At 43.5% G+C, this 22,450-nt stretch overlaps 1 protein-coding gene across 4 annotated transcripts in view; it reads right to left on the minus strand.

Moving 5' to 3' along the window:
• OSBPL10 (oxysterol binding protein like 10) overlaps positions 1 to 22,450 on the minus strand; it is a 78,997-nt gene that overhangs the window by 16,717 nt on the left and 39,830 nt on the right. For 2 of the 4 annotated variants that reach the window (XM_079947266.1, XM_079947269.1), the window contains exons 7-8: positions 17,573 to 17,626; positions 8,012 to 8,158 (exon numbers count right to left, since the gene is read on the minus strand). In XM_079947266.1, coding sequence (XP_079803392.1) covers positions 8,012 to 8,158; positions 17,573 to 17,626 — 201 coding nt within the window. The remainder of the gene's footprint in view (positions 1 to 8,011; positions 8,159 to 17,572; positions 17,627 to 22,450) is intronic. The other 2 variants (XM_079947268.1, XM_079947267.1) reach the window with 1 other exon arrangement.

A 22,450-nucleotide genomic window follows, 5' to 3' on the forward strand; every position in this document is an offset into this window, starting at 1 on the left:
CAGAAAGTTTCTGATCCCACCTTAATTTTGTCTTTGCCAGTTGAGGATTGGCGTTATTTCATTTTGAAAGTGTTTATAGGCTGTCTTTCCAGGTCAGACCCTCTCTAGGTGGCTTACAACATGCAAATCGCCGTAATGATGAGCAATTCTATGCCAACGAACCAGAATGAACCATTAAAAAAACATTAAGCCCAGAATACAACACTAAATTTAAATCAAACGCTTTAAAAAGCACCAAACCAAGCAATGGCACAATCAGTCCTAGGTAAAAGCAATGTTTTAAACAACTGGGTCTTTAAAGCGTGATATGGCCACATCATCATATACAGGGACTGCTAGTGGAAGCGTGCAATATTCTCCTTTAGGGATGTTACAAAAGTAGAGATGGAGAAGATTTTCATTCAATCCACATTGCCAGTAGTACAACTTCCACTACACTTTAATATGCAGCGCAGGGCACCTTATTTGATTGATCGGGACCTTACAGCAAACCTGTCCACATTAATATTTCAGTTGCACAGATGGAAACACAGAGTTCTCGGTTACTCTCTCTGCGTCTTTATGGTTCAGCATTAATCTGAACCTAAGTCTCCACGGGGCCAAAACCAACAATGGGGGAAATAACTAGGTGTTTGCTTCTGCCTTCTCAAAACACGTTATCATAATTTGCCATTCTTACATCTGCACTAGCCATAAGGACACTAAATCAGGGTTGAGACATATGGAGCAGTCTGTAGGAGCATGGGCACAAAGTTACTCTACCCCCATCCTCAGCCAAGCTTTAGGATTTACAGCGTGATTCTGGAGTTTTAAGAATGGCACTAATTATAATTGGCAATTTCTAATCCAAAGCAATGGCACAAAAGAGCCAGCAGAAGAGAAGGGATTCATGTGCAAGAGAGAAGGGACAGAAGGGATGCAACCCAGCAGCTTGATCTGTATACCTAAACCACGGTTATGCGTCACAGCTGTACCTGGTCTAAGCATGCATACAAATATTCGTCTTTACAAATAATCTCCTTTTCAGAGACCTGATACAGTGCTGTCATTACTCATAGAGCTGCCCATTTTTCCTGCTCTGCTGTTGTCTCTGGATAAATAGGTTTAGAAGCTTTTTGAAGCACTATTGAATCCAACTTGTGTCATTTGATCAGTGAATATTAGCACAACCTAAGAACTGGCGGGTGGCGCTGTGGTCTAAACCACAGAGCCTAGGGCTTGCCGATCAGAAGGTTGGCGGTTCGAATCCCTGCAACGGGGTGAGCTCCCGTTGCTCAGTCCCTGCTCCTGCCAACCTAGCAGTTTGAAAGCATGTCAAAGTACAAGTAGATAAATAGGTACCCCTCTGGTAGGAAGGTAAACAGTGTTTCCGTGTACTGCTCTGGTTCGCCAGAAGCGGCTTAGTCATGCTGGCCACATGACCCGGAAGCTGTATGCTGGCTCCCTCGGCCAGTAAAGCAAGATGAGTGTCACAACCCCAGAGTCAGTCACAACTGGACCTAACGGTCAGGGGTCCCTTTACCTTTAAGAAGTAAAATCTACCCAAATAATTCCCTATTCTAATACAACACACACACACACACAGTGTATAACAAGGGACAAATGCTATTTTGTAGACTTCCAGGCCAGATGCAACATGGAGACAAGAAGCAGCATGTGGCCGGGGCGGGAGGGAGAGAATCTGCACATCTACAATATCAATTTCTGGTAAGCAGACGCCTGGGATTTGGCAGGGCTGCCCGTGAAAATGGAATAGTAATAGCTGGGGAGAGAAAGGAGCATAAGCATCAGCTCTGGAATAATGCCCAGCATTGCCGGACTGATCTGACTACCCAACGGCCATGTGTGTGATTGATGATACTGTTTGCCAAACTGTTCTGTCTATTAATGGACAGAAATAGCAGCTGTAAGCATGCTGCAAGAATAGCTGTGTATTTTTATTTTCAACAACAATAGATGCATTATTTGTTGCACTGAAAAGGCTACGGAACAAGGAAGCTTCAAAAAGTTTGCTGCAGGCCGATTTAGACAAGTCATCTGCAAATCCAATACAGAACTGGCCCTCCCCACCCCACCAGCGATGCTTGAATTTGGGAAGGCTGCCAGCGTAATAAAGCGCTTTCAAAAGGAAGCTCTGCTACATTCCTCTTTAACACCTGTGCAATACTCAGGGCTAATATTGACTTACAGAGAGAACGGAGTCAAAATTGCATGTGTCTAGGGGCCACTACCAACAATCTTTAGTTACTGGGGCGCGGAGCACATGCAAAGTTATCCTACTTTTTGAAGAGCATACGAGCTTACATAATGAGCAAGTCCGTCAGGAGCAAAATGCCATTAAGTTTTCTGCAGAGGAGCTCTCTGCACCCACATTGCAATTTCAAGTTTAATAAGGAAAAGATCCTGAGATTGCAGGCACCAGCATTTAGGTTACATAAAAGGTGGTATTTACAAGTAAAACAGCAAGTGATTCATTTTTATTTAAAAAGTGGCACCTCTTCTGTAATAACTAAAAGCTATTAATCTCACATCAGCATCAGTGTTACGGGCTGGTTGGACGCAGAAGAATGGTGGGAGGAAGCAGCTGGGGAACCCCCAAGGGAAGAAGACTCAGAGCCCAGAGAGTGGTGGTGGGACAACAGTGAGCGGTCAGAGGAGAAGAGGGAGAAGCCTGGGGAGAGGAAGTGTCAGAAGCTGAAGAGGCAACAGGGCTTAGTGAGCAGGGAGAGTCTGTGACAGAGAGAAGTCCAGAATCAGAGGCAGAAGCTGAAGCAAGTGAGTGGGAGGAGGGAGGCCAAGAGTCAGAGGCACGGGTGTCTCACCCTCTTGCTATGACAAGCGCAGTCTCCGATTACTTGGGGAAAGTCCTGTTGAGGAGGCGGGGACTTTCAGTCTTGGCAACGGACCATCGGGAATGAGCTGCTCTGCTCATTAGGCCTGACACTCAACCAAGCCTGTAGAGGTCGTGTTTTTGCTAATCAAGAGGTCACTCCATCTTTGAACTGTCCTGCGACTATCAGGATACCCAGAGGTGATGCTTTTATAGGGAAGAGTAAGGCCTGTCACAAACACAGCTTTTGATGTTTAAAATATAACTGCTTTTTCATAATACAGTGGGACCTCGGGTTACGTATGCTTCAGGTTACATACGCTTCAAGTTACAGACTCCGCTAACCCAGAAATAGTACCTCGGGTTAAGAACTTTGCTTCAGGATGAGAACAGAAATCATGCTCTGGCGGCGCAGCAGCAGCAGGAGGCCCCATTAGCTAAAGTGGTGCTTCAGGTTAAGAACAGTTTCAGGTTAAGAACGGACCTCCGGAACGAATTAAGTACTTAACCCGAGGTACCACTGTACACGCAAGATAAAGCACGCAAGATAAAGGATGAATGAAAACAAGAGCAGCCCGGTTCCATTTGGTTCTGCTCCCACAGTGGCCAACCAGTTTTCGCCCCATAGGGCGTACTGCCCCATAGGACGCACCGTTTTTTTTGGGGGGGGAAATAAAGAAAAAAATATATTTCCCCCCCAGGCACGGGGCTGGCGTGGGGGAAGCCCGAGCTTCCCCCGACCCCAGCCCCCAGAACAGCCTGCTATCCGCAAGCCTAGGGAGCCGCGCCGGTCTCTCCAGGCTTGCGGAGAGCTGCGCGAAGCCTGGGCGCGCTCTTCAGCACGCCCCAGGCTTCAGAATGCATGCAGCTCTGCGCAATCCTTGGGAGCTTCGCGCTGGGCTCCCTAGGGTTGCGCAGAGCTGTGCAAAGCCCGGGAGTGCAGGCACCTCTGCGCAACCCTTGGAAGACTGGCACGAAGTCGCGCCGGTCTCCCAAGGGTTGCGCAGAGCTTCCTGAAGCCTGCATTTGCCCCATAGGACGCACACACATTTCCACTTCATTTTTGGAGGGGGAAAAGTGCGTCATATAGGGCGAAAAATACGGTAAGTGGCGTAGCAAATAAAGAAGGGCCAGACCCAATGCAGTGGACTCTACCAAAACTGTAAGGTGGTGGTGGTGATTTATTATATTTATATATAGTGGTACCTTGGGTTAAGAACTTAATTCATTCTGGAGGTCTGCTCTTAACCTGAAACTGTTCTTAACCTGAAGCACCACTTTAGCTAATGGGGCCTCCTGCTGCCGCCGCGTGATTTCTGTTCTTATCCTGAAGCAAAGTTCTTAACCCGAGGTACTATTTCTGGGTTAGCGGAGTCTGTAACCTGAAGCGTCTGTAACTCGAGGTCCCACTGTACTGCCCTTAATCATAGGATCTTGGTAAACAAGGAACTTGGGTGGAAAACAAATGCAGGGCACACCTAGTAACCAGAGGAGAATGGACTCCTTTTACCTGTCCTGATAAAAACCCCTCTTCATTCATTGACTAGCTAATGGTAGATTGTTGTTGTTGTTTAGTCGTTTAGTCGTGTCCGACTCTTCGTGACCCCATGGACCAGAGCACGCCAGGCCCTCCTGTCTTCCACTGCCTCCCGCAGTTTGGTCAGACTCATGTTTGTAGCTTCGAAGACACTATCCAACCATCTCGTCCTCTGTCGTCCCCTTCTCCTTGTGCCCTCCATCTTTCCCAACATCAGGGTCTTTTCCAGGGAGTCTTCTCTTCTCATGAGGTGGCCAAAGTATTGGAGCCTCAGCTTCAGGATCTGTCCTTCCAGTGAGCGCTAATGGTAGATACCTTTCCATAACTCACCTGCAACTGAGAATTCGTACCACCACCAACCTGGCAGCATTTTGCATTGAGTTGAATTTTTGTTTTGGATTGTTAAAGAACTAGGAGACACATTCAAGTGGAAAGCCCCAAGCGAGGGAGCAGGCAAAGCAAGAAAATGAGCAGATGGGTAACCTAGACAAGGCTTCCCATGCTCCCTGTCTCATTGCAGTTGTCGCCACTGCTGACGGGAAGACACGAAGTACACCTTGCTTCCAGTCCCCCACTGCCACTGGGAGATGGAAGGCTGCATTTTAAAACTGCAGACTTCCTTCCCTTGGCCAAGATTACAGCAGTCATTGCACAATTTGATCCAAAGTGGATATGCTTAGGCAAAACTGTGCAAAGCCTAGAATTCAACAGCGCACTGACTAAAATCAACACGGATATCACACGATGAGCTTTAACGCTTGGGATACTCCGCTCTGAACTCTGCTATATTTACTAAATGATTAGGGTTGCAAAAAAACAACAACAAATTTCCAAAGATCAATTAGGGCACAGATTGAACCCAAATGGACCTGATTACTGACGTGTAAAGAATGTGAAATTTAGTTTTAGTGCTTTTGAACAGATGAGAATACAGAGGTTGGGGTTTCCCTCTCTAACCCTGTTATCTGTCCAATATTGTCTCTTCCCTTTTTATTTCGGCTATGTACCCAAAATGCTGAAACCCAATAAATGTTTTTCTAAAATACAATACAGATCCTTCCATTGTTACCAAGGGAAATAATTCTAAAACAATTTCACTTAGCCATATTTTTTCATTCTAGCATCATCCTTAGATAACCATTCTGATTGAAAAGTTCTCCACAATGTCCTCAAACATGCAAATGAATATTTAATAATATTCTGTTCCATGATTGCCAATACATTTAATTCACAGGGAAAACACATATTTCACTAATGCCTCTGCTTCAGCTGCCCTTTATATTTTCATTTGGTCTATGAGGTCAAACTGAGAAACCATTTTCTTTTCATGCATTATTCAGGAAAGTACTCTCTCGGTGTATTGGGTTACGACACCAATCAAAGTCAGTGGTTTTTTGACCTTCCCATGTTCAGAAAAATGACATACACTCAAGACGACAACACAATTTAATGAGAGCTTTCTGCAGTACTCCTGCTATATTTCACAGGCTAAATACTCTTCATTATTTACATATAGGGATGTGGAACATTTCCCCAAAAGTGTGGACACTTGTATATTAGCCATGTCACCGGTGTACTGTGTTTGACAACTATTAGAGGCAATTTTGTTTTCTAACATGTTATAAAAAGAACGATTAAAATTAAATAATTTAGCCTTGTATGGTCAACAAATTTTGGCTGGATATGGTAGTCAGTAATCACCGTATTTTTCACTCTATAAGACGTATTTTTCACTCTATAAGACGCACCCGACCATAAGACGCACCTAGTTTTTAGAGGAGGAAAATAAGAAAGCAACACAAAGCCTCTTCAGCGAAGAGGGAGGAGTGCTCCCGCTCTGCTCAAGAGGCTTTGCGTGGCTATCCCTGAAGCTAGAAGAGCAAAAGGGATCGGTGCGCAGCGATCCCTCTTGCTCTTCTGGCTTCAGCGATAGCTGCACAGCCTGCATTCGTTCCATAAGACACACACACATTTCCCCTTACTTTTTAGGAGGGAAAAGGTGTGTCTTATAGAGCGAAAAATACAGTAAGTACAAACATGAAAGACTGCTCTGGTTTTTACAGACTACTCATGGGGAAGGAGAAGGTCTTCACTTTGCAGTAATCCAGTTTTGATGACCAAGCGATCCCTGTCCACAAACCACTGAAGCCAGCACACCATACCAAGCTGCCAGAAGATGCTCACAGCTATTTTAGCAACTTGGCTTTCAGAAACATCCCCCCCCCCCCCGATTATGCACCTGTTCTTCAGAAGGAGTGTGGCCTATCTGGGACAGACAAACGGCCCCTATTCGCAGAACCACCTGCCAACTCTCCATCTTACAAAGAATCAACGTAATGGCTCTCTTCCAGCCTACCACCAACGACCAGACACCAATACCTGCATGGCCACACATGGTTCCAGATGTAATAGAGTTAGGTATCATCTGCATACTTCAGGTGTGGTTAACCTGTGAGGTCCCTTTAGGCTTGTCGTTAAAAACAACAACAATGACAACTGGCTGCTCCTATCCCAGCCACCCCTCACTGTTATGCCATGGTACCAAAAGTTTTTTGCATCCCAGTTATTTAAAATTCAATTTAAAAAGAAACGCTGATTGACTGCTCCCTGCCATGATACTGTAAGCTTTGTGACTTTCCAAGGTCCCTCAAATGTGTGCATTTAAAAAATAATAAAAATTATCCTGTGTTTGTTAGCCCAGAAATGGAAACAAGAAGAAATTTCGACGAAAGAAGAAAGGCAGATGAAAATAAAGACTATGCGGAATTGGACAAAATGACAGGAAGGATTTGAAACCTGCGGGACCAGAGATTTACAGAAGATTGGAAGAAGTATATGAACTATTTGAAAAGCAATTGAAACCCACAAATTATGCTAGTAGGACTACAAGAAGTTTTGGAAGGAGGAATATATGAAGTGCTACAAAGTAGGTAAAGAATAGAGATATTGGTTATGAGTTTTAAATGTAACAGGGAGAATAAGAAATGTATACTAAGAGATTAGATCGGAAAATTTTCAGACAGGAGTGATGGAAGTGAAAAAAAAGGAATAAGTTGTAAAAATATGTTTAATTACTATTGAAAATGGTATGTTAAAAAAAACTAATAAAAAATTATATATATTTTTTAAAAAGTCTCCTGCGGGATGGGTTCCTGAAACAATTCAATGATGCCTTAGTGACCCTCAAAATGTGTCTCTTAACAAAATTTAAAACTCACCCCATCTACTGCAGCCATACTCACTTTAAATATGGCTCCTAGAGGGCTGCTGATAGGTCAGTGAAACCCTTGCCCCCTCCACAAAAAAGGGTTAGCTTCACTCCTGCTTTTACTTCTCCTCCTGATTTTGCCCATGAAGAAGCTGGAAGCTTCAGCATTTTCAGTCGTAAGAAACGGTGTCAAAGTGCATAGTATGAGTCAGACTGAACTGCAAAACCTCCCACAAAAAGGCAGTACACTGTCCGCTTTGTAACGCGGATCAAATTCCTTACACTCATTAAGGGAGGGAACACTTGGAACAAATGTTGCCATAGCAGATTTTGCGGAGGGGTTTGTGGCAAAGTCCAATGAGACTGCCTGTTTAATAGCATGTGACTCTTAAAGAAGGCTTTATTGATTGGAGGAAGAGGAAGAGGAGATGCATACCCTAGTTAGGTCCATTCCAAGTTTGAGTTGCGAGATGAGGTGAAGAATTACACTGCGTTGATCTTCCAGGACTCCTATATCTTCTTCTTCATTATCTTCAGTATCTGTCACCTCATCTTCAACTAGGATCAAGTCACGCGTGGAACACTGGTTTCGGGGTGGAAGGGAGAGAGGAAAAATATATAAACAGTATCACCGGCTGGACACAACAAAGAACAATATGGCGTGAATTCATATGAGCTTAATTACAGAGATCTCTTAGAACACCAGATTATTCCCAAATACTCACTCAACATTGCTAACTGACTAGCATAATCTTCAGTAAGTTATGAACAGTTACCAAATCCACGGAGCTGAGGAGTTGGACAAGTCATAAGGAGTTTACAGAATGAATCTGAGCATATACTACCACTTTCATTTTTTAAAAATGATATTGTCATCTTACTCATTGAAAATTTTGGATGCTACGCAGCAGGACAAATGTTCTACTATCACCTAGTAAACCAGAGGAGGATATAATCATTTGAAGGGCTAGGGGTCAAATAAAGAATCAGCTAGCTAAATATTTCAAGCAGATTGGTTGTAATAGACGAAAATAAATGGTTCATTCACTATTTTAAGACTATGCATCTGTCAATAACAAGGCTGTGATGTTCAGGATGCTCTAACTTCTGGTGTTAAAGGTTATGGCAACATTGCACAATGTGTTCATTTTTCAGACATATTGGTGAGTGTTTCAAATATCAACTCCTGTACTTATTCTTGAAGAAGAAAAAGAAGAACTAAAGGATTCCTTGTCAAAAAAGCAATAATCCGTACCCTTTTAACTAAAAGTAACAGGATTCCAAATTTACTAAGATTTCCTGTTTTCAGGAGGTTGCATGCACAGTTAGTTCTACTCAAAAGTATACCCACTGAAAATAAGAGACATGGCTAACTTAGGTCCATTAACTGCAATGGGTCAACCTGGAGCAGAACTAGGGTTACCATATTTCAAAAAGGGGAAATCCAGACACAAAAGTTGATGATCTTTTTAAGTTGTTGAGCTTTTTATTTTATTGTATTGTATTGTATTGTATTGTATTGTATTGTATTGTATTGTATATTAATTTAGACCAAAGTTGTTGAGCCCCCCCCCACAAAAAAAACTTCTTCAAAAATGACATTTTGGAGCTATTTTTAATGAAATTTGCCAAAATCTACACTTTCGACATGGGTTGCCATAAGTCTGAATTTTCCCAGACACTTCAGCGATTTCCTCCCAGACACTGTTTCCAACAACCAAATCCCAGCTATGTCCAGGAAATTCCAGAGATATGGCAACCATAACAGAACTTAGTTGGCCACAACTCAAGGAGTTTCAGGAAATGAATCATTTGGGTTAGGCCAGGTATTTCTTGAGGCTATATTACTGCTTTGGTATAAACTAGACACCATGGGAAATCTTGCCTCATTTATATTTCATTTCATAAAAGCTCAGCGATAGTTCCATAGCAGTAACTTCGAAATGAACCAATAAATATTTTTAGCAGCTATAAGAAGCAGTGTGAGAAGGGAGTTGCTCTCCTGGTATGATGAGGGAACTGAAAGAAAAGGAACAGATCAGAGAATTTAAGGTCCAGAAGAAAATAACATGTTTTACTGAATCTTTGTGACTTCACACAAAACTGAATCCTTTTTTTTTTTTACCTCCCAAAAGCTACTTACTGAAGTTCAGTAACTTTCTAGTAGTCAAAAACACAGAGGGATCTCTGATCTACATTAGGCATCATTATATAAGCAACTTACAGAGTAAAAATTCGCTCAGACCCCTCAATACCTTCCAAAACAATGCATTAAATATCCTTGCTCTCTAAGCAACATATACAGCTTTATCTGGCAATATAATTCCATTAGAAGAGTAGCTGTAACACTGCCTTCAAAGATAGCACTGCATTAACTACATTAGCTATATCCATTTAAGCTTTGTAGATTGCAGTAGCTCTGAAAGAGTAAAACAGCAACTGTTTTCCCCCCTGCCAAGGCACTAAAAACCAAAGGAATAATATTCTTTCATACGGTTATTTTACCATACTTGTTAACTTGAACGAGTGGCTTCAATTTCAACGGGATTTAAAAGTGAGCACTACGCACAACCTAATGCTGCAATTTTATACTTGGGTGTAAACTAATATTCTGCCCAGAGTTAAACACACAGTTTAACTTGCAAAGGGGAGAGGAGAAGACAGAAAGAACTTATTAATGGAGCTTCAAAACTTACAGAGGATGTTTCTACAGCGGGTTTGTTTATCATCCAGCTCGACCTCATTGAGCGTCCTGAGCTACGTAACAGCGCTGCTGTTTTCGGTGGCTGCTGCCTAGCTCCTTTAATAACAGGCGAGCTGGAGCTAGGAATTAGTAGTACCAGGAAGAGTCAGGAGAAGCCTCCCCTCTCTGCTCTGCCCCCACCTCCTTTTTAATTTCCACTGAATTTGAAAAGCATGATGTCAATTCAGCACGAATCTGCTGCCTGCCGTCCCAGTCATGTGACGCGGGATCAGCGAGCTTAAACTACAAATCGCTTACAACGGGAGAAATGATGCTGTGCTGCGGGGGCCCTGGGTCTCTTCCCCCTCTGGGCACAGGAGCTAACCTTACAAAAAGAGCATCTTGTTCAGTGCTGAGAACAGGGGCGGATTTCGGCTAGCAGATGTTTTTGTGTTTTGTTTTGTTTTTAAAAAAATTCCTATTGCAGAGGGCTTTCGTTCTTTCTTTTTTAAAACAAGATGTCAGATTCCAAGTGCCTCTGCAGAGGCGGAAGAGCTACCCTGTGCCAGATTATAAGAAGCATCTTGCAATTTTGCTAGAAGTTTATTAGACTTAGAGAAAGGGTTACAAAATCATCCACACGCACACTCACCCAGGAAGGTTTATATCAGGCTTCCTCAACCTCGGCCCTCCAGGTGTTTTGAGACTACAATTGCCATCACCCCTGACCACTGGTCCTGCTAGCTAGGGATCATGGGAGTTGTAGGCCAAAAACATCTGGAGGGACGAGATTGAGGAAGCCTGGTTTATATGAATGAAATGTGAGTTGCTGCCAATGAAGATGAGTTTAGGACAGGCGTAGGCAAACTCAGCCCTCCAGGTGTTTGGGACTACAATTCCCATCACCCCTGACCACTGGTCCTATTAGCTAGGGATGCTGGGAATTGTAGGGCCTATGCCTGGTTTAGGAAAATGCATATAAAGCCATCAGTCAAGAGCCACTTCATACATTAACTGTCCCCACAAATTTGTGTGTGCAGCCATAGTCTGTATCCAACGCATTAATCATGAAAAGGTAAAGCTACCCCTGACCGTTAGGTCCGGTCACGGATGACTCTGGGGTTGTGCACTCATCTCGCTCTATAGGCCAAGGGAGCCTGCGTTTGTCCGCAGACAGCTTCTGGGTCATGTGGCCAGCATGACTAAGTTGCTTCTGGCGAACCAGAGCAGTGCTTGGAAATGCCGTTTACCTTCGCGCCGGAGCAGTACCTATTTATCTACTTGCACTTTGACGTGCTTTCGAACTTCTAGGTCAGCAGGAGCTGGGACTGAGCAACGGAAGCTCACCCCGTCGTGGGGATTCAAACCGCCGACCTTCTGATCAGCAAGCCCTAGGCTCTTTGGTTTAGACCACAGCACCACCTGTGTTTATTATGTACTACATAATCAGTCTATATAATTGCATATTAGTGACCTTGAATGGGGAATGATTCTTACATAAAAGGTAGTATTCCTCTTTTTTTAAAAAAAATTACAAACCTAAAACTAAACAAGTTAACCAGATTTCAGAAACTTCTTCCACAGCCACTAAATGGTGTTTGATGCATCAATTTAAGCTAGATTAGTTTGCAGTGATGTCTACCAACCCACAGCTCACTGTGTTTATCCTGAACACTGTATTAGTGTGTACAGAAAAACATCGCAATGATTATCAGTATAATGTCACCTTTTCCAGAGGACACTCCAGTAAGTGACTGATCAATTTACTATTATGTTCGAAAGAGAGGGAAATTATTGATAGTTTTAATGCACTCTGTCCTTGCTCTAAGTAACGATCAGGCAGTATGACCTATTGAATTTGTCAAAGCACATGGTCAATGGCTGTGTGCTGCGCTCCCAAAGAGAAACCAACTCATTAAGATCCTGTTAAACTCGTATCAGACAGCGACGGCACAACCCTAGAAGTGTTTCCTCAGAAGTAAGCCCTACTGAGTTCAATTTTACCTCCAAGTGAGCAAATACCACTCACAGTCCCAAAACACACACCTGAGGCAATGTTTGTTTTTTAAAAGAGGGTTTTGCTTCTAATTGTAATTACTTGCATGTAATTACTTGGCCAACAGCATGGCCAACAGCCAAGGATAATGGGAGTCATATAATCAATCAATCAATCAATCAAATAAATAAATAAATAAATTCTGAATGGCCACAGGTTCCCCAATCCTTAATTTAATGGGACACATTCAAAGTTTTATAAGTGTAAAGAAGATCTTCAGTTAGCCTGCTGTTCTTTATCTTCTTTTTCTAAGTGGACACTAAAATGTTTAGACAATTATAATAATAGATTGTATATTTAGCACTCTTACAAAAAGGATTCTGATCCCCTTTTTAGCATTCTTCTAATGAACAATGCTGATGGCCCAATTCAATGAACCAATGTGTTTCTATCCAAATACATGATATATTATGCTCTCAATTCTATTTAAGTTTCCTTCCTGCATTTTGCACCAGTATTAAACTTGAACAAATGAAAACAGACAACGGCAGAAGAGTTTGGATTTGATATCCCGCTTTATCATTACCCGAAGGAGTCTCAAAGCGGCTATCATTCTCCTTTCCCTTCCTCCCCCACAACAAACACTCTGTGAGGTGAGTGGGGCTGAGAGACTTCAAAGAAGTGTGACTGGCCCAAGGTCACCCAGCAGCTGCATGTGGAGGAGCAGGGAAGCGAACCCGGTTCACCAGATTACGAGTCCACCGCTCTTAACCACTACACCACACTGGCACATTCTAGAGCAGCCAAAAAGGGGGAGAAGGGGGAGGCAGTTCAGCCAAGCAAGTCTAGTCCCCTAAATTCTGCAAGTAACTATGCGTTAAAATGGGCCGTTTCCTTGAAATTTAGTATCAATGTCCATGAGGTTATAAACACACAACACAGTGTAAACCTGCAATTAAAATTTCGTGGTTTCTTTATTATGGCCAGAATCTTCCCCAAAAAGCAAACCCGCCTTGTTCCACTCTTTCAGGGAGAGGTAAGGGCTAATGGCTTCTATTTCCCAAGCAGCAGACTTCTGTGAAACATGGCAAACTCATTTTTAAAAACTAAGGAGACTTTTCAAAAGCAGTTTCTGATATGGGTATCTGGTGTTCAAGTCAAATATTCCACATGGATATGCTCAAGGCCTTGGATGCACCTAAAGTACCTCTTTGGATCCTGGCCAATAACATTTGGCAATGCTGGGATGGCAAAGAGAGAAAGATCAAAACTAATTACAATGTTCGTTTTGAACACATGGTAAATCTCAAGGACAACGCATCTTAATCAGAGTTGGTATCAAATACTCAAGAAACAGGCCAGCACCAAACAGAGTTGATATGAATCAAAGCAAGCAGTGGCCCTTATAGGTTTGTCCTTAATTGAAAATAAAGAAAGAGAAAAGACTTAAAATTATTGCTGCAGCTAACATTGCTGGGTCTAGTTTAAAAACCCGACAATACTAGAATCCCCATGGTTCACTGCAGGTTTTTGAAATTTGCAAACAAGAGTGAACACTCAGAACCTTAACGGATCAGCCTTAAATGTCTACCCAGTCCAGTATTCTTTGCAAAAATAATAATAATCCAGAATTAAACAGTTCACTATGAACTGGTCAGTGGCCAGAGGAGGACCACATCCACCTTTTGCCATACCCTGATATGCATATGCCACATAAAAATCCCAAGAATCTGATGAAAATTAGGGTTATGGCTTGGATCTTAACTTTGTGAAAGGAAGGCGTTACTGTTCATGGAAAGGGAGCAGCCCTCATGGAAGTTGGGTGAGTGTAACTCAACAAGTTAGCAAAACACTAGGCTCCAAGCTTATGCAACTATAATATATTTACAGGGAGATGTGCATTTCCTGTTTTTATTGGAGAGATTGTGCAAAACACACATCTTATCCAGGGTGTTCCACTCCCAAGAGAAAATAAAAGGCAGAAGCTTTGGCTTAAAAGGCATTTGCTACAGTATAAAATATGTACGCAAACAGGTTTACCAGGGAGATTTTACTTGCGTGCACAATGTCTGTTGCAGCAAGCTATAAAAATCAAGATTAGTTAGATTGGAATAAGTCATTTCTGTCAATGCTGCTGCAGTGGGCTTAATGTCATTTAATTCTACTTTTAGTGTAATTGTACATTTAATCATTTGAGCTAAGCATACCTTACCTGGGACTTTCCAATTGATTATGTCAGATGTCATATTTGGGTGGTCCGATATAGCAAATAAGCTTAGAACAGCAGCATTTTGCCAACAGATTAATTTAGTCGTACGAATCATTACAGGCTAAAGGCATTTGCAGTACTATGCAGCCTAAAAAGGATTTAATCAAGCATAATGGAAAAAGACAGGCCACAGTAAGAAATCCTTTAATGTCTCTGCCACACAGAGAATGTGCCTTGCTATGTAATACTGAACATGCTCTCGTCAAAGCTGAAACTGTTCATTTTCTGGTAAGTGCAAGCAACACTGACAAGGTACGCTTATCGTTTAGTCCATTTGGGATCATTAAAAGCTTGCATTTCATTTCAAGTGCAAGGCAAAACGAAAACATTCCGATCTCAGGTAATTCCTGTGTGTGTGTCCGTGTATTTCTGCAAGCTTAGCAACAGGAGTCCATAGAATGTCTATTTTGTGCAACTATTTTTATCATTCATACAAACCAAGATGCCATAAAGATCCAAGTCCAATATAAAGTCACCTTGCATTAAATATAAACATTCAGAATAAACTCTTTTTAGCAGACTAGCCAGAGCAGCAATGCACTTCAGGTACGGCACAACACAACCTTGCTACTCACCTGGGAGGCATATGAACTGGTCCCTGGGCTGGCACCCGAGTAGCAAGATGCCATAAAAAAAACTAGCACCATCAGGGACAGGACTTGGCTAGATCTTTTCTCTCTGGTGTACTAGGACTGTACCACATGATGTTAGAATCTCTGGAGCATTGGTAGAACTTCTAAACTCTAGAAAACAAGAAAGCAGTGCCTGCAGTTCCTACCATGCAGGTCGAAAAACAAGGAAGTTACAGGAGATGGAAGGATGGAGATGATGGTCAGAGGGAGCTAGCAAGTGGCTAAGAAAGGGCCCGAGTCTGTAGGGGGACAACTGAGGTCTGTGAGGATCAGAGCAGGGGAGAGAGACACAAATTCCATACTGGGTAAGGAGCTAATTATCCACTAAATCAGTGAGATGAGTAGGGAAGGAGGAAATTAGGAGGAAAGGAGTAAGTAGGAAAACGGGAGGGTTCTTGTAAACATGGTGTGTGTTTTTTATAAGTCAGCACAAATGCTGGAACGGGAAGCAGAGCAACAAGTGGAAATTAAAATAGGAGCCAAGATAAAGGATAAGGCCTAGGAGAATGGTCTACCCACCTGGGGTAGGAAAAGAGCAGGTCCCTTAAGGAAACATGATACTGACAGGATAAGTTGCACCTATGCTGTCACAATGATCCTCAATGATGTATGCAAGTCATAAACCATTAAGTTCAGCTTGCTCAGGACATGGGTACTTGGGATTTGAACTGCAGGGCTAATTTGCTCACGGCCTGAAGTATATTAAATTCCATCACTTCCAATGCACAAATAAAAAATATTCTTTTCAAGCCTATGTAAAGAAGGTCTGAAATGAAAGGACTGGCAGTCTTCACAAACATCCCAGCACCTTCAGAAAGTAGCATGTTTATCAGGTTTTGTTTGAAGAGGTTGAAAGTATTCCCCTATTCACGAAGCACTGCCCCACACTCTGAAGGGGCTCCATCCACCCTCAGCTGTTGATATTGCATTGTTTACAATGGGATCCTCCATTAACATTCGAATTATGATGCACCAATGCAGGGATGGGTGATCTTTTCGCCACCACTTCAGCACCAAATTTGGCGGTAAGAGGCTGCATACCAGGGGCCTGAAGTGAGCTAGGCCATTCACACATGCACACACAATGGAGATTTACATGGAGAGGAGATGTACAGAGGTGTCTCTCCCCACATGCCTTCCTCCCATCAGAGTTTTGTTTCCCCCATCCTTCCAAACAGTGATTTCCATGGAGGGAAGGTACACAGGGACGAACTCTCCCTAATGTACCCTTCCTCTTCATCACAATCACACTCCCCATCCTGACAAGCAGCAATATTTGGCAGTGTAATGGGGTTTGGGGTTGCTTGTGCGTAAGGCGCAAACTGCTCCAAGCTGAGTAGTTTGGTTAAAACTTTCCCCTGGCTGGACAGTCAGTATTCCGTGACTGTCTCAATCACTGGCAGAATCCATCAGTGGGCGTTTCCTGAATTTCCTCCAACATAAAAGTTCTTCGACACCAAGTCGCCGCCTAGCTTCCCTGCGCGGAAGCTTTCTGCGCAGAGTGGGCGTCCCAAGGGGAGGTCCTGTGCTCTCCCTGCTGGTCTCGCTGGAACAGTCCCGGAGCCTTCCCTCCGAAGCTCCCTCAGCCTCCCCTTTCTCCCTGGCGTCACGTCTATTTCCTTCCCCAGCAGAAGCCCTCCCTCTCTCCTTGCTGGTTCCCTCTCCAGCGTCATCGGGGAGCCTTACCACCACCCTTGGCTCCGATGGCAGTTCCCTGACAGGCAGCAAACATGGGGAAGCTACCTGGGCACTGGTGCAGACCCTGCATTGAAACAAGGACTGGATGTGGCTTGCTCAGGTGTGTAGTAATGAAAGCAAAGGGATGTCAAAAGTTGCAACCGAAAGAGGCAGCAAACAGGACCTGAGAAGCCAATGATAAAAATGGGAGTGTGGGGGTTACAGATTTTTTCCCCCCATTTCGACCTTAAAAGCAAATAAGAGGAGCACGTTCAGCAGAATCAGAGAGTCTCCAATGGCTCTCATCTGAAAAAGAACTCCCCACACACACCTTGCAAAGTTTTGCCTAGATTCAGAATAAACTCCTGCCCATGGTATCATCTCGAGTCAACAAGTTAGCCACTTAGCTAACACCTGCCCAAGTTGCCTTAGCTTTGCACCTTGGGCTACACCTATCACAGCCTATTCATTAAACAGTTTTATGAGGGGGAAGGGGGAAAGTTGCGGAGTTGAGTGCGAACTGTGGAATAAGCAGAATGCATTCTGTAAAGATGCATTCTGCTGACAGACACTCCCCTGGAAGAAAAGGGCAACAAATGTGCAATTGCTCCATTAATCAAGCTTCTTCTGTTCTTCATATCAATGTTTTGTCCCCTCCAGCAAGCATAGAGGCCTTGGGGAGAGGTAGGGTCTTGCATTATTTATGTGAAGGCTTGGACACTTGCTATTTCTTCTCTTACCAAAACTGCAGTGGAAGCGAGAACCTCTCTGCGATTTCTGGGAGTTCCTTCTTCCTAGAGGAGCAAAAGACACATACTCCTAGCAAGCAGAACTGTGGGCAGCTGGAAAAATCCTCTCTTAGCCACCTTGTATCTCACTCCAGACTAGGGATTTGCCAACCCGTGTAATTTGTTTGGTTATACACACACACACACACACACAGCCCACTATCTTCCTGACAGTAAGAGCTGTTCGACAGTGGAATTTGCTGCCAAGGAGTGTGGTGGAGTCTCCTTCTTTGGAGGTCTTTAAGCAGAGGCTTGACAACCATATGTCAGGAGTGCTCTGATGGTGTTTCCTGCTTGGCAGGGGGTTGGACTCAATGGCCCTTGTGGTCTCTTCCAACTCTATGATTCTATGATTCTATGAACAGCTGGAGATCCAAGTTTAGGAAACACTGAACTACTGGTATGAGGGGGCAAAAAGGAGCATTATTATTTACTATTGGTAATATCTGTGTCAGTCTGTTTCCTCAGGGGTAGCATTAAATGGTTCGTTCTGTTTCAAGAGACAAGTCAAACCTCATTTTATTTAGTTACTTGCAATGTATATTTTGGATGTCAGCCAAAACTCTCCCCCCACCCCGCCCCTCCCAGTCAGTTCATGAACTCTAATTAAGAGAGATGCAATTTACAGCAACACACCCCAACAGAAGTCAGAGGAAAGCCAATTACTAGACGAAATCTGTAAATACTCAAGCGCCATGCCAACACTCCAGGAAGAAGCAGAATCCTGCCATAGAGATCCTCCTTTTCAGGATCTATGTAAGCTCGCTTGCCAGATATTGCAAAGTCAAAAGCATGCTGATAACACAAAGCAACAAACGTTGCAATCAATGCTATATTCTGCACTTGGGACAGAAGCCACAAAGCCTCTCAAACAGTCTGCTATCTCCTTGAAAAAATACAGTGAGAATCTAACAAGGTGGCATGTGTGTATGGAAAGCGAAGCAGTTTTAAATATAATGTTTGGGGGGGTTGGGGGGGGGTTTCAGTCTCGATGATGCCCTAAATCCCTTCTAATTCTTGGGATCTTGTGTTCCATGAATGTTAGACTCTAGTAGAGAAGGTTGCCAAACCAGTCAGGCAAGTTCCTTAGTAAGACAATGACCTAAGCTGGCAATTTGACTGCCCTGATCAGAATGAGCTAAGTTGCAATAGCTGCAGCTAAGCGAAGGGGAAGAATAGGTCCAAAATGGGGAGGGCTGGGCTAAAGAGTGTGCGAGAGAGATAGCTGAGGTGGAAGCAGAGAGGCATGGATTTTTTAACTCTGTGCTGGACTTTGGGGCTCCCCTTGCAACCAGACAGGGAAACAAAATATGTTGCGGTGTTAAAGCTGAGATCTCATGCTCGGGTCGTGTACATGTGCAAATAAAACCATATATCCTAAAGACACCGCAGTCTCCGCTGACCTCCATTCCGTGGAAACCAAACCCTGGGGAAACCTTGGAGCCTCTCACTGTTCAGAGACTGGGGTGGAATTTATAATCAGAGAACTGTAGAGTCCAACTCCCTGCAGTGAAGGAATATGCTGCTGTCCCATATGGGGATTGAACCTGAAACCCTGATATCATCAGGACAACGCTCTAGCCAACTGAGCTATCCATTTCTATACACTTCATTCAGCAGCTTACGTGCTAAACTGGTTTTTAAAGCTCTTTAGGTATGCCACTCCCTATCTATTCCAGGCTGCAGAAGTCATTATTCGTGGAGGATAAGACATGACAACCACCAGAACATTGAAAAAGGGTGAAGGAACTTGATGATGGCAAGTACCAGATGAGCAACTCGAGTCTCACTAGGCTAAGAAGGGAAGGGAAGGAGAGAGGGGTGCAACCACGTATTGATGATGTATCACCCTCCCTGAGCAGCTTCCTGTAGATATTAAACAGTGTAAATGACAAGCTGCAACCCTGTTGAGACGCCAGTGTTTAGTCTATGAGACAGAAGAGATGGTGGCCATAAGGGATGATTGAATGAAATGGGTTTATATAAAGTTTGCACACAGGATGCCGAGGAATCCGCAACCGGAGGTGCCTGTTCTGCGCATGCGCACGGCGCGTAGACCGCTTCTGCGCATGCGCAGGTGGCAAAACCCGCTAAACCAGCACAGCGCGGCGTGGGGACTCGCTTCCGTGATGCCAAAAATTGTGTCTGCGCATGCTCAGATGCCAAAAATAGTGCCAACGCAGATGCAGACGTCAAAAATTTTGTCTACACAGATGCTGGAAATCTCGGCCGTGGGCGCAATGCGGCCCATGGAGGGACATCTGCTGGAGTGAACCAGCCCAGGCAAGAAAAACCTTCCCAACCCCTGCTCTACACCTCCACTGAAAGCACTGAAAGATTGTCATAAAGGAGCAAAGTGCCTTTTGAAGCAGCCTCTCCCTCCTCCAGCTGCCGTCAGAGGGCACTTGGGCGGCAGCAGGACCGGTTCCCCGCCTGCTTAAAGGAGAAGGCAAAGGTTTGGTTTTTTTACTCTCCATTCATTAGCTGGGAATAGGGTAGCACAGCCAATACAGGATTAAACCCTGCCCTCCCGCCCATCAGCTGATGTCAACAGTGATGGCAAGCCTGGCAAGCAAAACTGGTCACCCGCTGGTGGGCGAAAGTTGGCCCACAAGTCAGATATTCCTTACCCCAGTTACACAACAAACATTGCCTCATTCAGTCTGCTTTCAGACACTGACCAGCAACTGATCCTCTCCTCTCTGCGGAGCTGGCATCCCTGATATAAAACAATACTCTCCACCATCACCAATACTCTCCCAGTTCAACCCCTTCGAATTAACGTGGGCCATAAAATCGAGCAGCCGGCAGCGTTTTGAGGAATTAAAACTATTTTCAATAGGTTGCATATCTAAAGTGTAAAAGATGGGATATAAAAAGTTCCACCACGTAATTTTAAAATTGAGTCTCTCTTCAAAAAAGGGGTTGAAGGGCAAATGTACATTTAATTCTATAAATATCTAGGCCAAACCTTAAATTGTGTGTGGGGGTTTTTAAAAGGGGGGGAGAAGGCAGGGAGTCTGTTTCAAGCCCGGGAGGGGGGCCAAGCCTGAGGGGTGAATCAATGCTCAAAAATCAATGAAATGTACATCTGTTCTTTTCACAGCAAAGGCAGGGAAAAGCCTAGCTTACCCACCCTAGGAGAGGAAAATCAATGCACTCCCTAAGTGGAGTTTTAAAAGCTGCCTGGGTTGGTGGCAAAAAGAACAACTAGAAAGGAAATTCAGCAGCTTTTGGGTGCATGGAGGGGGAAGAGAGACAGAAAGTCAGAGTCCTTTGAAAAAGAAAGGAATTGTCTCTTTGGAATATCTAGTGTTGTTGTTGGCATCCAATGTCTGTCTCAAGAGACAGATATCTAGTGATGCCTATCTTCAAGGGTTATTTTAAGGGTGACTAAGTTACTGCTTTTCTGAAGTGGTTCAAAGCACCTTGCAGGTATTCAGATACTGGAAGCAAGGCATTAACTACAAAAGTGATGCACCAAGACTGGCAGGTAACACTAAGCCAAGCTACGGCTTGGCAAGAACAAGTAACTGCAGGAGATGAGAGGGCAGCAGCTGAGCTTCTCCCCTCTTATTTTGCTGCTGAGCTGAGCCAAGCCATGATCTGGCTTTATGTACCGTCCAAACCCAGGCTTGTGGGTTAAGCTTGCTTCAGACAAACCATGAGCTACAACCGAGATTTGCCCTATGGCTTTGCAGCTTGTGGTGTGTCTTGGACAGCAAAAGCATGAGCAGAGGTGCAGAGAATACTAACTTAATGGCTTAGTGTGTTGTGTGAGAACGAGGGCATTGTGAGCTGATTTGATGTTTCCGTGTATAGCTTCGCAAATGACACTTGGCTGTATTTTCCCCTTTAACCATTTTTCCATTTATCAGGTTTGTTGTTGTTGTTGTTGTTTTGAAAGTGCAAATTATACTCCATGAACCATGGCCATTTCAAAGTATAAAGTAGACAAAAGTTGAGCAATTTTAAAATGTCTTACTCATTACAAATTTTTAACTTTCATATCTTTGGGTTGTATCCAATGAAATCATCCCACCTGATTTGAGGGTTCCCCCAACCCCCAGATACAGCCCTTGATGTTTCATAAATTGGGGTGCTCTGATGGAAGAAGGATGATCCACAAAAGAAGAAAGTTTCATAGGCAAAATCTGGCCAGAAATCTCCACAATCAGCTACATCTATATGGTTATTTACTCTAGCTTTACTCACTGTTAGGCAAAAATCACATAGATAGATAGATAGATAGATAGATAGATAGATAGATAGATATTGCAATTCAAAAATTTACTTTCAAATGAGAAACTTAAGATTTACAAAAAAAAGAATATTAATGTCTTTGAACAAAGGGAGGGAAGTCTACTTTGTTCATGCTATATTTGTTTCTTTATACAAGCCTGAACTTCTTCTTGTTGTTGTTGGTTTAAAATTAAGAAAACATGAGTTTTACAAATGCCTCATTATGAAAACAAAATCCTGCAGAAGGATTTTTAATCAGCATAAAAGCAAGCAACAACTATTAAATTAGTTTTTACTTCAATTTATACAAAAGAGGGTACAATTGTGTACAGTGGTACCTCGGGATGCGAACAGGATCCGTTCCGGAGCCCCGTTTGCATCCTGAATGGAATGCAAGGCGCAACGGCGGGTCGCATTTCTCCGCTTCTGTGCATGCGCGCGACGTCATTTTGAGCGTTGTGCATGCACGAGCGGCGAAACCAGGAAGTAATGTGCTCCGTTACTTCTGGGTTGCCGCAGAGCGCAACTCAAATGCACTCAACCCGAATCACATTCAACTCGAGGTATTAATATTTTTACTTTTAATAT

Source organism: Podarcis cretensis, assembly GCF_951804945.1.
Source record: "Podarcis cretensis genome assembly, chromosome: 12".
In the NCBI taxonomy this organism is placed as follows: Eukaryota; Metazoa; Chordata; class Lepidosauria; order Squamata; family Lacertidae; genus Podarcis; species Podarcis cretensis.